The sequence below is a fragment of the Centrocercus urophasianus genome, unplaced genomic scaffold, assembly GCF_019232065.1.
Source record: "Centrocercus urophasianus isolate 14NV4802_14NV808 unplaced genomic scaffold, USGS_Curo_1.0 seq_10, whole genome shotgun sequence".
NCBI classification, from domain to species: Eukaryota; Metazoa; Chordata; class Aves; order Galliformes; family Phasianidae; genus Centrocercus; species Centrocercus urophasianus.
Window position 1 is genome coordinate 75,339,208 of NW_024884142.1, and position 15,347 is coordinate 75,354,554.

General features: G+C 40.2%; 1 protein-coding gene across 5 annotated transcripts in view; it reads left to right on the top strand.

Annotated features, from left to right (window-relative positions):
• Positions 1-15,347, top strand: part of DAAM2 (dishevelled associated activator of morphogenesis 2) — a 189,922-nt gene that overhangs the window by 144,808 nt on the left and 29,767 nt on the right. For 4 of the 5 annotated variants that reach the window (XM_042830459.1, XM_042830450.1, XM_042830440.1 and 1 more), the window contains 3 exons: positions 3,647-3,754; positions 6,863-6,895; positions 10,066-10,172. In XM_042830459.1, coding sequence (XP_042686393.1) covers positions 3,647-3,754; positions 6,863-6,895; positions 10,066-10,172 — 248 coding nt within the window. The remainder of the gene's footprint in view (positions 1-3,646; positions 3,755-6,862; positions 6,896-10,065; positions 10,173-15,347) is intronic. The other variant, XM_042830468.1, reaches the window with a different exon arrangement.

Sequence of the window (15,347 nt, forward strand, 5' to 3'; positions counted from 1 at the left end):
ATTCACCCAGGGCCCAACTCAGGCATTTGGAATGAGTGTCCAGGGACCTCTGGAATGCCACAAGAATTCTTTCTCCCCCTCTCTCCTTTTCTTTAAAATAAAGTGAAGTGAAATATTTGCTGCACCGTCTGTGCTTGTCTGTCAAGGCCACGTGGGGGGTGTGGGAGAGAATGTAAGGATGGGGATTTATTTTCCTTTGCAGAACATGGACTTAGTGCTCTGACAACAACAAAAAAGAAAGAAAGAATAACTAATATATGTATATATATGAATGTATATGAAAAAGGAGAGCCACAGGTGTTTCTGTTTAGTGTACAGTAACTGTAGGCTTATCCTGCCCTCTGGTTAGGAGTGAAGGCAGCTGTGCTAATAAAATTGAAGAGCTGGGTGGTGAGGTAGGTAAAAGATGTTATTTTGAGGAAGGCAGAATAGATCGAAAATGGGGCATAAGATAGAGAAGTTTTCTTTTTGAGGTGTGTGTTACTGTTTAAACCTAGTAAGGTACTTGCAAAACTGCAGACATATGTGTGCAGAATTGCCTTGATCTTTGGGATGCACTTTGTTATGGAATTAAATGATTCCACCAGTCACTGAAGGCAGTGCATTTTGGTAATCTTCATCAAAGATCCTTGATTCCCTGATTCAGTACCAAGTGCTCTCTATTCACATGGATATTCATCCTCTGAACATGAAGACATGGGTAGGTTGGATAGTCTCACCTTGCATTTTGTTCCCATTGCAGCACTTCTTCTGTGTTCTCCTCAATTGTCAAAGTAGCCACACATAAATTACCAAAGACTCAACTCACATACTGACTGGGGACAGTATACCTCAGAATTTTGAGCATGGGAGACTGAGGCCTAATACAATGCATATTTAGGAAGTCTGATAAAAAAAAAAAATACATCTAATACCACATATATTTTTATCTTTAAAAACTTGTCTAGTTAACAAAGAGTTCAAGGGTATGTTTGCAATGAATACATGCAGTGTAGCAATGTGCAGTGATCCACTGTTGGAAACAGCTGCACTTGGGGAGAGGAGTGTGTCCAGAGAAGGACAACAAAGCTGATGAGTGATCTGGAGCAGAAGTCTTATGAGGAGTGGGTGAGGGAACTGGAATTGTTTAATTCAGAGGAGGAGACGCAGGAGAGACCTTATCACTCTCTACAACTACCTGAAAGGAGGTTGTGGTGAGATGAGGGTCAGCCTCTTCTCCCACAGAAGCAATGATAGGATTAGAGGGAATGCCCCTATGTTGCACCAGGGGATATTCAGGTTAGATGTTAGGAAATATTTCCTATCCAAAAAGTGGTTAGGCACTGGAGCGGGCTGCCTAGGGAGGTGGTTGAGTCCCTATCCCTGAATGTGTTCAAGAAACGTTTAGATGTTATACTTACGTATGTCCAGATTCAACTTGGTCCAGATTAAAGTCTTAAAATGAAAATGAATTGAAACAGGAATAATTTTAACTTAATTTTTTTTCTGGGAAGATGAAAATGAAACCTACTTTCTACAGTCCTTTCTGAAGTCTCAGACCCTCCTGTTCTGACAGTTCCGCAATTCAGAGACCAGCCCATTCTGTAGCAGACTTTCTCCAGTCATGGGGAAACTGCACTTCCAAGAGAGTTTTACAGCCGGACAGGTAAATGGCAAGATTCTCAAGAGTAGCTGTCACTTGAGCCACATCCAAATCCAGCTCTTGACATTCCCAATGTTCTATCCTGGTGATGACTCCAAGGACCATTCCTGAAGTCATGTCCACTGGCTCCCCTCACTATATATTTTTCCATTTCAGTGTTTGATGGGGCAACATGAGACAACGAGATGCTCAAAGAAACACTCTTGAGTTCAAATATGTCCCTCAGGATTTATAAAGCAAGGTTTATAAAGCCAGCCTGGGAACTGAAGGAGAATGAACACCATGTCTGGATGTTTCTGGCCAAGATTTGCAGTAGAAGCCAGAGTTAATTTTGTCTCCTATTCCTTTAGCTGAGATGAGCTTCCCAAACTTGTTTGTTGTGTTATAGTCAGTCATGCTCTTGCTGCTGTGGAAGGGAAAGCCACATGATTGCAAGGAACAATGCAAAGATGTTGGTGAGTCTGTTCAGGGATGAGTTCTGCTCCCTTTAGTATATACTCTCACTGTAAACAGCACTGTAGCAATTTTAGCTGGACAGCCTTCCCTTCCCTTGTGCACTACCTGTGGAGGAAGGGTGTTGGTTATTCCTCTACAGTGCCTGCCCTGCCAGGAATTTCCTCCAGAACACTTCACACTTTTATTTCCCCTTCATTTCATCCTTCCATCAGGTGTTTTTCCTTGCTCCTTCAGCCTTGTGGTTTAGCACATTTCCCTCATTCCTTTGATGACTGTGAATGGGAAGTAGTGCCTGTTCCTAATTAGTTCTGATAATGAAGTGTTAACACACTTTTTGCTGTGTAGGTGCAAGTCAGGTACTTCAGAGCTGGAGCCTGTGAGAGGGTTTAATTTCCACTTTTTGCTGTTCCTGGCTTCTCTGCATCAGTGTTCTGCTTGCTCTTAATCTCCTGAGGTTTTCTCTTTACAATCCCTTCTGTCCATTTCCTTTTTCTTTTAATCAGCACCTTCCTTATTTTTCCAGTTAATGAAGTACATTAACTGTACACTTTATTAACTAAATGAACTCAAAGATACTGTGGTCAGGTGTGAAGAGCCTTGAATGAATTTGAATGAACGCTCTTAAGAATGAATAATTGCTCAAAGATTGTCCCACATTACATGTCTCTGGGAACAGCCTCTGGGAATGAGAAAGTAATTCAGTTGTTGTGTCCTCTTTGCTGGCAAGGATGTCTTTCCTGAGAAGATCAGCAGAAGACCTCAAATCCTCTCATAGTTTAGGTTGACTGCTGTCTGTGGAAGGTATCCCTGCTCGTGGCAGATGATCTGTAGGGTCTCTTCCAATCCAAATCATCCTGTGATTCTGTGATGAGGTAATGCCTGTAGTATAGCAGCTTATTTGTGTAGGGCTGATGAATAGCAAAGTTGGAGGAGTAACCTGTGCTTATTATGTAGTGTTTCTTTGCTTCATGCTAATTATCTTCTGGAAAGCTAGGATTCCCTAGTATTCAAGGTGATGTACTGCACAGGTTTCAACATTTCTAGTTAGTGAATATGATGCTCTCTCAGAGATCTGAGTATAGCTAATATCTGAGCCAAAGAACTCAGATGGACAGGGGAGATAATATAATAGGAAATTGTTTTACTTCAAAGACTCACGGCCTTAAAGGTAAAATAAAATCTTAGATTACTTTAACAGGCAGTCAGAATAGAAACTGTACAGCCTTTGGGCTTTAAACCATAACATGGCTAAGTTTGCAGATGGGAATATGTATCTTGAGATGATCATGCATCCTGTATTCTTCCCAAGCTTTTTCCTCATAATGGTGACACTTCTTTCTCATGACCGCTATCATTGCATTAAAGGATACATACTGTGGGATCATGGATATTGCTTGATTTTGCTAGTCTCTGAATGTGGCCTTTCATCAGAGGCTTGCTGTGATGGAAAAAAAGAAAAAAAAAGTAATCAAAACCTAAGAAAAAAGCATTGAATGTACTTAGCTAAAAGGTTTTATTATCTCATGAAAATACAACCTTTTCTTTCAGGAGAGGATCCATGGCACAATCTGGAATGAGATTGATGATTTAAAGGCATTCAAGGTGTTGGATCTAGAAGATTTTGAAAAGATGTTCTCAGCGTATCAGAGACACCAGGTAAGAGTGGATTCTTCCACATTTTGTCTTCCTTGAATACGCATAGTTGGAAAGAAGGCACATGCTTGATTTTTGCCCATCTACAGTCAGGCTGCATCACTTGCTGCTCTGCCGCGATTAAGAAAATCACAGGACCAAAAGTGTGGAGGTTCAGATTGGATATTAGGAAAAAATTCTTCTGTGAAAGAATGGTTAAGCACTGGAATGGGCTGCTCAGGGAGGTGATTGAGTTGCTGTCCCTGGAGGTGCCCAAGAAACATTTAAATGTTCCTAGGGACATGGTTTAGTGAGGAGATATTGGTGGTAGGTGGACAGTTGGATTAGATGATCTTGGAGATCTTTTACAATCTTGGTGAGTCTATGATTCTATATAGTGGGCAAAGTTGAACCTTCTGTCATCATGATACTTGATGGACTGCTATCAGAAACAACACTTCCCAAGAGGTAATGCCCAATATGACCTCAGTACCCACTGATTTCCAAAATCTCCTGAACTTCATGCTCATGCTTGATATCTATCTTTCTCTTATATCTTTTAATTTCTCTATTTCCCAATGAAAAAAATCTTTAGTCATCCAAGAACTGCACAAGGTGACTGAATTAGCTGCCTTTTGCTTTGTATCTTTTTCTCTTTTCGTAAATACCTGGTTCAACTGGCTGGGTGACAGAATCTGTCAAAATGAGAGATAGTAACACAAACGGCATACTTTAAAGGCAACCATTTATTATAATGTTTTTTTTCCCCTCCTCTTTTTCTTGGAAAGCAAGTTACCTTCAATCCATCTATCTCCATTGAATTAGATTTAACAGGAGAGAGATTGTACTCCCTGAACTCCTCCAGCTTTCTGTTTCTGTTTCTGGAATATGCTTGGAGAACTTCAATCTTTCCTATTTTGCAGAATCAGATAATTTCTTCGGAATTTTAGGAAAAGACACAGACATGATTGTCATAAACAGCCTGTATGATTAAGCCCCACAATAACAATGGTAATTTCATTGTTATCATTCACTATTTTATTCAGTACCTCAGAATGAACACAGAATGAAGTCCCTTGCCTTTGGACTTTTCCATTCATTTCTCTATCTCTCTCATTATCATTTTTTCCTATCAGATTCAATAAACATAATTAATAACTTTTCTGATTTACTAGCTCACAATCATCTAGGTAAGCATCACATCTTGGACTGTGAAGACTGCAATGTTGCCTATTGCATGATGGCATTCAATTTCTTATTCTGCTCCTGCAAATAGCTGTTGAAGTGTGTCCCTCTCTATCTCTGCAAATCTCATTCACTGAAATAAAAAACTAGTTCACAGATAGGAAGAAAGGCACATGAAACTGCACTGCTGTAGAAGACTGGGTGTAGACCCTGTGCCAGTAGCTTAGTTATAGCAGAGAGCTTCCAGCTGTTGTGAAAGTAGGCGGACTGCCATCTGTGGACAACAGCAGCCACTGAGGTGCCATTCTAATGTAGTGGTTTTGTGCCAGCATGTGGCATTTGAGGTACGAATGCTGCAGCTTCCTCACCAGAAATGATCTTACAAAGTCTTGCCACATTTTTTACCCCAGATGTAAATTCAGAAATGTACTGGTCAATGTACTGGTCTGTTGATTCTTAGTTAGAAACATAATATTTATGGCTGTGTTACCAACTACTGAAAAGGTGCCTGACATATTCAGCTGTAAACTAGCATGACCCTAAACCTAAACTTTCCCACTGAAATGAAGACATCATCTCAGTGATCTCTGTGGGTCTCAGAACAGTTCTCTCAGTGCTTGTTAAGCAAATTTTATAACAGTGGCTCCAGACACTGGAGTATCACTTATGCAATGTCATCATGGCTTTGTGCAGTTAAGTGTACTGATACCCTTCCAGCTTTCATTTTAGTTTCTAATTTCTGGTTTTTTTCATTTGTATTCTGCTGTTATTACTTTAAGTAATGCTTTCTTTTTCATCCATATTCACTCCAACAAAAACTAAATTCCAAACAACAAATCCTCATATTTCCATTTTCTTTTTTTTATTTATGTTTTATTTTTATTTTTTCAAAGCCAGGCAACCAAAATTGCTTTTGAATCAAATTCTTATGAGAACTTTTCCAATTGATTCACACTTGGTCTTTTCTCCTCTTTTATTTTATTAATACTCTACTCTGGCCAAGCGTGTGTTTACCCTGGGTTTGTGACTTTTAAACTTCCTCCAAATGTCTGTAAAGAAAAATGTCAGTGAAAGCCCTGCTCTTTTGCATCTGAAATGTTGAACGAGTACAGACGAAGATATTTCTTTCTTTGCTGCTATTAATATGGTCTTCTTATTTTTTCAGCTTCACTTATATCTAACAGCTTCTTTTTTTTTTTTTTTTTTTTAAATGATGAAGGATCTCTTCTCCTCTCTCAAGCCCAGTATGTCATTTTGGGTGGCTGTTTAGGAAAAGGAAAATTGTTCAGTGTACAGAAGGTTGGAGCAAGAGTTCTTACACGTGTCTTTTGACTTTGCTCCAATCTGACTGTGTAATATTGACCTTTTTGTTCAGTATATCTGATGTTTTCCTGGAGTATGGAGTAAGTCATGAAATAGTTGGTGTCTGTTAGCCAGTACTGCTGTAGGGTTTTTTTTTAGTAGTTACACGGTGCTTTTGGCTCTAAGTTGTTGGCTCTTAGTTGTTAAAGCTATAATGTGCCACTGAAACAAGTTGTTACTATGAAAGGCAAACTGTGCCTGTGCGTTAGGGGAGGAGAACTGACCCTTGATTTTTAACCTTGGCAGTTCTTTCAGTAAGGCTCTGGACTAGATTTGTAAAGGTATTTGAGCATTATCCTAGTTAATGTTTCTAGACCTTAGAGATTTATGGTTTGGAAACTGAATTTATTCATTTCAGAAAAGACCTAGAACTCTTATTTCCCTAACACCTGCTGATTTAAAATATGTAAAGAAGTGCTGAAATACCTTTAAACCATGTGGGCCAGTATTATTTGCTAAGCATTTTATTCTCTTAGAAAACAGTCTGTGTCTAAATTCAGCTGCCTTGTTAAACTTGGTGTACTTCTCTGTGACTGACTTTTGGCATGTTTCCTTCTTTGTTATTTGTGGCTGCTGTCTGCATAGGACCTGCTAACTAACCCCTCTTCCTGCAAGCAGGTGAGTATCACTGTCTGCCTTCTGATCCTCTCACAGTGCTTGGGAAGGAGATGCTACACCGTGCTGTCATAGGATCATGCCTCATCTCATTCCAGTCTTTCATATGTCCTTATACCTCTGCTTCCTGGGTGGAGAAGGTAGTAAAAACAATTTTGTCAGTTGTGCTAGCTCTGTTATAGAAAGATATAGTTCCTGTTCAATTAGCTGTCATCACTCTGTGGTTTCTGCTGGTGACTCTGTAGTTCCCATTAGGATGATTCTGAACAAAAAGATTAGAAGCAAAGTGTCTCTCATTTTATTCATTATCTAAGCAAAATTTTGGGGAGAGACTTTTGAGAAGAGCAAGACTCTTACAAGGGGATTTTTGAGATGTCATGACAAGGAAATTTTTGAGATGTCATGACAAGTGTCCTGGTGGCATATAATGGAAAGTATGGAAAGCAAGAAAGCAGTTCTTGCTGTGAGCACTCAGGGGACTGTAACTAGAAAGTTCCCCCTGTTGCTGGAAGAGACTAATAAATGCATCTAGGCCACAAACTATTTATCATCATGGCAATGTGTACCATAAAACAAGTCTGTGTGATAGAGTAGATTTTTGAATTACTAATTAAAATCTCAAATCGGAAAGACTGTTTGAAATATACAGCACAATGTTAGTCCACATAGACTGTAAAGAATAATGTGAAAAATGTTGGGACACTGTTTTGTAGTTTGACAACAGCTCCAGCTGTTCTTGCTCTGTGTGTTTGGCTTATCCCACAAAAACTGGTCACTACTGCCTCCTTGCTCTTCTTTTTCTGTGTCTAAGAGAACACAGATAGTGTACATGCAATCTGTTTTCCTTCAGTTAAGTTTGCAATCTGGCTTCAGTAAAACCTGAAGCTTCATCTGCTTTTGCTTACACAGAACTCCAAATGTCTATAAATACTCTCTCCTCAATATGAGTTGGAGAGAATATATTTTTAGATGAGACTAGGCCACTCCTTATGACCAAGGAGTCGGCCATGTCTGAATAGTTCAGGTATTCATCTGTGTTGAACCTTCAGGGCTGGGGAATTGAAACGGGATGGAGACTGTTACACTAATCCCTCCTGCATGGCTTTAGGGGAAGACATCTGAACACACTGCATAGCCAAGCCTTGAAATACACAGTATGTAGCCAAGCCCTGAAATTACTTTATTTTTTTTCTTTTTCCTTGGGATGGGTGCTGTATAATGGTAACCAGCTGTACTTGTCTGCAAACACTAGCTAGTGAGAGACAGTGAAGCTTTTAAATTGGGAACAAAGCGGACCTACCGGTACCTTGCTTGCCTCTCAGTGTTCAGCAGCTGCCTATTTCCCTATTCCCCTGCCCTCCACTGCAAAAACTGAGGAAATTCAGAAAAATTGGGCATCTCTGCATACATCCTGGGGGTGCACTGCTCTTCTGTTTTGTTAGTTTTCCTCAAAAATAATAAGCTTCCTAAATGTTCATTTTTTTCCTTCCTTAGAAACTCTTTTTGATTTGTCCGGTAGTTTTGTGTTTTCTTTCTTTCCCAACTAGACACTCTGGGCTTCTCAAGCAGAACTATAGTATGCATGTCTTTGGCTAATGGATTGTACCTGCTTATAATGCTACTCCATATTGGTAGTGGCTCCCTGCAACACATTTGCATGTGGTTGTATGAATCCTTTGTGTATCCAGGAGCAGCACAGGCTCGTTGTGGCTGTACCATGAACTAAAATGGGAAGTAACAGTATGAATCTCTCCAGGGTTTACATTTAAATTTCAGATACGTGGGTATTAAAAAATCTCTTGAAATTGATTAATTAGGAGAGCAGTAAACCCTTCGAAAGCATCATACCTCATATTAGGAGTTAGTAACTCAAAACAGACACTAACATAAGTAGGATCTGAGCTGAAGAACTTTCAGTCCAAGGTATTAATTCTAGAAATTGCACACTTATCACGGTCTTACATTTTTCCATGGGTATCTGCTGTTGACCACACTCAGAGACAGGACACTGGACAGGACGCAGAAGGTCCAACCCAGCATGTTTGCTGTTATGTCCAATGGAAGGGATCATGTTAATAATTTGACGGATGCATTCAGAGCTGGATTATACTAGTTAGTTTCAAAATCTCAAGGAATGATAATGAGTGTAATGAAAAGTCATTTTTAAAGAAATTCCAACAACAGCTAGCTGGGAAGATAAAAGCCATCCTGTTTCCAGTTTCCTCTGCTGATTACTTGGGAGCTATTATGCAAGATTATAACTTCTTATCATTACCTCTATTTCTGTTTAAGGAATGGTGTTAAAAGATGCAAAATGGAATTACAGAAAGCCAATCTCTAGAAGTATCACAAAATTCATGCCTGATATTTAGGCAGGACAAGGAGTCAGAGACTTGTGGATGATCAGGCTAGGTCTGCAATTAGTTTCTGTCTATGCTCTGTATCTAACATTTTGGACTGGTATTTTCCAGGGTAGTGAGTTTGGCAGTGGGGATATACACAAAAGCTTGAGAAAAATTGTTTTCTCCATATTTAATTGTATTAATTCATCTAAAAAGAGAAGCTAGTTCTAATATAGTTGTTGGTGACTTAATAAGTACATAGTATGATGAAGGCTGTCTTGCCCTACTGTTTGTCTCTCACGTGCAGCATGGATAAGATTGGTCCAATGGCAGCCTTAAGAGATGATGAAAGGATGCTTCCTGATTGGGCTGCAGCATTTCAAAAGCACTGTGTAACCTCTGCAAAAGATATCAGCTGAAGGATATGCTATGATACTAGTGGGCTTTGCCAGACGTGCCCAGTTTTTCTGTCAGACTAGATTTACATTAATAATCTACATAATAATAATCTACATAATAATAACATAATAATATACATAATAATATCATAAATACAAATAATGTTCATAGAGTGAATCCTGTAAGTTAGAATCAGATCCAGTATTTGGTGATCTTACAGGTGATAATGAACGACTCCTGTCTGTCTAGTAGTGTAGGCTCTACCTACATGTTTTCTGGCCTTCATGCTTCCTTTTCTCATCATGCGGGTGGATTTGCCCAAGTTGGGATTTTTTTTCATCATACTGAACTAACTCTATCAGCATTGGGTGAGTAGATAAGGAAAAACATGATACTGACTGTCTTCCCCCCCCTTTTTTGAATTATACACAGAAAGAGATGGGTTCAACAGAAGACCTTTACCTCTCCACACGAAAGGTGAAAGAGCTCTCTGTGATTGATGGCCGGAGGGCCCAGAATTGTGTCATTCTCCTTTCCAAGTAAGTGTGCTAAGTCTTAGCTGACAACATAAGCTGTGGTCAACACAGAGGCAAGAGGGGAGTGGAATTTAACAAATGGACATGTACTTTTTCTTACCTAGACCTGTTGTCCAATACCTGTAGCACTTCAAGCAAAATTCTTTTGCAGCTTAATAAATGCACAAGTGCACAAGTGCCTTTGTGAAGTGTTAGCTCTCTTAGTATGCACACATGCACACACAATTGTTTATTAAGCAGGTAGACATAGAAAACAGAATGTATCTGAACACATCACTAGAAAGCTATTGGTACTTACGGGCAGATGAAATGAGCTGGTTGGCAGTGCTTCCACTTCACTTTAAGTGGTGTGTCTCCCATGTGGTTTGTATGTCAATTAGCTTAATTTGTTCTGTATGTTGTTTTTCAAATGTTGCTGTGAACATATCCTTGGAATACAGCAGTGTTGAGAGTGGTGATAATCTTTATCATTCATCAGAAAGTTGGCAAATATAAGAAAAGGTATTCAAGAACTAGGTCTTTTATTTGTAAATTAGGCTTCGGAAAGCATGATTCAACTTTGCATGCTCTTCTAATGACCCTATATCTTCAGATGCTGTGACATCAGGGATACCTGTATGTTTTTCATGACTTTCTGCCAACCTGTGTGCTGGGCTGGATATCTGTCACTAAACAGCAAATTTGTACAGGGATGGAACCACCTGAGAATCTTACCTTCCCTGTCAGAGCAGGAAGCAAGACTGGGAAACCTGGGTAGTACTGAGCTTGAAAACTGTTCCAGTGATTAGCAGAAAATGTAGCTTTGTGTGATTGTCTGCTCTAGCAAGGCAACAGTTAAAAGCAACGCTGCAGCCAGACCACCAGGACTGGAGTGAGTTCTTTCTACTGTTCGGTGAAAACCGTGGAGGCGCTCATTATGCTACGTATGTGGCATTAGCCTACATGTCAGCAGGACCCCTACCATCCAAACCAGCAAGGAGGGAAGGCTTATGTTTCTCTCTCTGCAGTAGTTGCCAATGCATGTTTTTGCTCATGCTGGCAGCTGACTGCAGGCTGGTCCAGAGGGATGCTGAAGGTATAGGGGCAACAGGATTTTCATGCTGTTTGACAGACCTGTGAAATTGTATCTGGGGAGCAGATTAAGTCATATGAGCACATGAAATGCTTCCTGGAGTGGTAGCATAATGTGTACAGGTGGCTGGGCTAAGAAGGATCCAAGAAAGTGGTCCGTGAGTTGCTGTGACACTAGATGTCTATTTTTAAGTATCTTCTATCCCATAAACAGGAGCAGCAGCATGCTTTTTACTATTCACTTCTTCTGCTATGCAAGTCTAGTCTACCCTTTCCTAAGGAGTTCTCTCTGAACAGTGAGAGAGAGACAAAAGACAGTTCCCACGATGTGTCATACCTCCTGTTGCCTCCAGAGAAGTGATCTTGGTGCACCAGCTTTGCATTTAAGGGTATGCAGCATGTGATCACTCCAGGTGTGCCATGAAGCCAGTATGTGTTGAGTTGCTAATTTGGAATCAAGAGCTGAAAAGCTTCTCCACCAGGAAATAATCTGGTCTTATTGTTAGCAGGCCTAACAATGCCTGCCAGTTTGCACTGTGTCCTGTCAACTTTGCTGTCACCAGAGCTATCATTAACTTAGATGGTTTCATGCTTGTCACAGATAACTTGATAACTTTACATCCAGGATATATAAAGTATCTCATAGCTTGGACCAGGATTGCTTCTTCTCCCCAAATCTCCCTTTCAAAGGCAAGTAGAAAAACAAAATATTTGGGAACTAAAATGGCACCTCTGTATTCATGTCTCTTACTGCACTTTCTGCTTAGATGGATCTGTTGTTGAAGTTAGCAATTGGGAGGGTTGGCTGCAGACAATAATCAAAAGGATTATACAACCCCACTGCAGTTTTTTTTCATTATCCCAGTGCTTCTTCCTCTAGGCTAAACCCAAAGAGAGAGATGCTTCTAGCCAAGTCTTCCCTGGTTACTGCCATGTCCTTGCTTCTCCTGCAGTGCACCTTACACATGTGCATGTGGGTGTGCAGACACATGCAGTGAGAAAATATTTTAAAATGGTGACAAACAAAGAGAGTTTGAGCAACCCTGAGCTGCAGCCCCAGCTTTCAGGTTGCCACAGTATCTGCCAACAGCTGTTTCCAATTTACTCTTACTGTGCATATATCCCTGTAGTTTATTCCTCCTTTGTTTACACTAAACTGCCGTGTCCTTTAAAGTAAAATAGCTGCATGGGCTGGGTTTTCTTTCCCTCCACTACTCAAATGTTTTTGTTTTACTAACACTGTGTTAGAAGGGGTCAGGCAGAGCTCATATTTCTTATGATCCAACAAGCCAAAATCTAGCTAGAGTGAGAAATAGATGTCTCTTGCTTTGTTTCATGGAGAAACTGGAGCATGGTAAACTGAAAAGAGATGAAAATTGAATTGTTAACTATTTTTTGCTAACAGTGAGGAGATTCAAAGGACTTCCTCCCTGTTCTCATCTCAATTTTCATTAAAAAAAAAAAAAGCTTTTTTTTCAGCAACTTGATAGCAACATTTTTCAGTTTTCCTTCAGTGGGAGGATGTAATAGTTCTTGTTTAATGGAATCTGATGGATCTAGAACCAAGTTCTTTCCCATAGGCCAACTGTAAAGATTTGAACAGGCACAAGATCAGTTTATCTCACAGTGTTTCCAGTAGGCTATAATTCAACCAAGGCATGGAACCATGTGTCTGTGGTGAGTCCAGGCACCCACTGTCTTCAAATCTGGCTTTCTTAATGGTGTTTCCAACATACAGTTATTTCTGTCACTCTGGAAACCTGCTATCCCTCATGAATTTCCTGATGTCTTCAGTTTCCACCAGGCTGGAGAATTTACTGTCAGACTTGTGTGGTCTGGAAGAGCCATCCCAAATCCCTGTGCTTCCCTGCTTTTGCTTCACAGCTGGAAACTTCTCTGACCTCTCTCACCAGTATGGCTTCTCTTTCCTTTCATTACTTAAATAACAGATAGTATTTTCACTGCTCTAGTGTTTTTATTGTACCGCATCTTAAAATGTTCCTTACAGAATTTGCCTATGGCTTGTATCTCTTACTGTTCTGTTCTGTGAAATGCTCTGCAGAGGTCTGGTCTTATGAGAAACATCACTCACATGGAGCATGAAGGTTGACTGTATACTTATGGAATTTTTTTGGACAAGTTATTTTGCTTGAAATCCAGTAAAATGATTATGTCAGAGTTGTTCCGAGATGTATTTGTTATTCCTGTGGCCCAGCGAGTCAGCAGTAACCCTCTCAAGAGGCTGGAAACAGTAGAAATGGAAGGAAAATGTCATAAATACAGTTAGTAGCAGAAGACTGCACAATCTGACTGAACAAAAATAATTTTGAGTGTTAATCTCATAGTAGCTATTATCTGTGAACCAGGCTTAGCAAGTTGCTGTACTAAAAGTTTGTGTCTTTCATGATTGTTGTTTTGAACATCTATCAATGAGGGAGAAGGGACTTGTGCAGCACTTCCAGCCAGAGTACTGAAGAGACCGAGTGTTTTTCTCACGTAGCTGTGCCTCCTCAGAGTTTCTAAACCCCTTTAGTTCACACGTTAAAGGGATGAGCTGTTCTGACAGTGTTGATGTCCATGTGCTGTCTGTGCAGTTCCTCAACCCCCGGGTGCTTTTCTGCCATGTGGCAATACACTTTTCACCCTTATTTTAAGGCAGATTCTAAGTACTATGATAATTTGGGGGTATGATAATCCCCAGAGTTAAACTTAACGTATCAGTCAGTGTCATTCTGTCTTAAATCATGAATAGGAAACAGGGTTGTGATAAAAGATGAACAACTGTCTCATCAACATGTCAACGTCATTTGGGGATTCCCAAGTTTGGCCCTGCTTGGCTTGGAAAGATGGCATCTCAGATACTTCTTTGTAGGAAATTGAGAGTGTGTGGATGCAGAGTATCTTGGTCACTCATGAGCTTTCTCTGAATAAGAAAAAGAAAAGAGAAGGCTGTTTGCCTATGCACTTAGCAAAATATTTTCACAATGAAGTACTGAAAATGCACTGGTATATTTTTGCCCTATATGTTGATACAGTGGCGCAAGTTGTATGTGATAGAAGTCCCCACTGTTGTTCCCAAACTGTTACGACATCATCTTCTTCACTGACAAGATGTGTTGGCAGCTGAGATAAACAGTGAAAAGAGAGGTTTCTCTCCTAGGTTAACTTGCAGTTAGACCAGCCTAATGTTCCTGAATGCTTTTTCTGAAAGGAGGAAGAGAGATTTATTTTTCCTGCCTTTATGGTTTACCAACAGTGAGTTTTCCCAGAATGCAGCTATTTAACATCAGCCTGCAGCTTGGCAGTTGTACAGTGCCTTAGGAGAGCTCAGTAGTACCAGTCACAAAATTTGAGACTGAATTCACTGTTAACCTGTGTGAAATGAGTTGTGGAGATGTAGCAGCCTGTGATCAATAAAAGCTAAAAATTTAGTGAGCCTCCATAAAGTGGCCTTAGTTAAATATGTGGAGAAGTGCACATGTTTGAGGTCATGCTCATACATGAGGAAGGGCAAGGCCTATTTCACTGTTTTCAGCTAGCAGCAACAGTGTCACAGCTACAACTGCTAGCATCTTCACAAGCGGTGTGATTTAGTTCAGTCTTGATATGCATTAAAACCAGTCCCTTTCTCCAAAGAAAAAGTGGGAATGAGATACTAATGTAGCTGCAACACCGTTCAAGGTTCTCTGGTATCAGGCAGACAAGCAGCTTTCTTAAAAGCTAAGCAAAATCCAAGGAACAAACCCATGAAGTGACTCACTCCTTCATATGTGGAGGGAGATGGTTAATAAGCCACAAATATTCTGTTTTGATCCATGGAAGAGGGGAATGAAGGGGGGAGGTTACTGTGATTTAAATCAATGGATATATTTAAGAAGGAAAAATGAGTGAGCATTGGGTGTCTGCAAGGGAAGCTGATGTAAAGCTGCAGCATGTCTCCCAGGCATGTTCAGAGACAGGCTGCTGACTTTCTCCAAGAGGACGAAACAATAAACCACTTGATGTCTTCGAGTGAAGCTGGTGTTAAATCAGCCGAGGTGTCCTGGGGAGATTAGTGATGAATTACCCAGCAGAGTCAATAGAGATTATTTATGAAGCCGGAGGGGA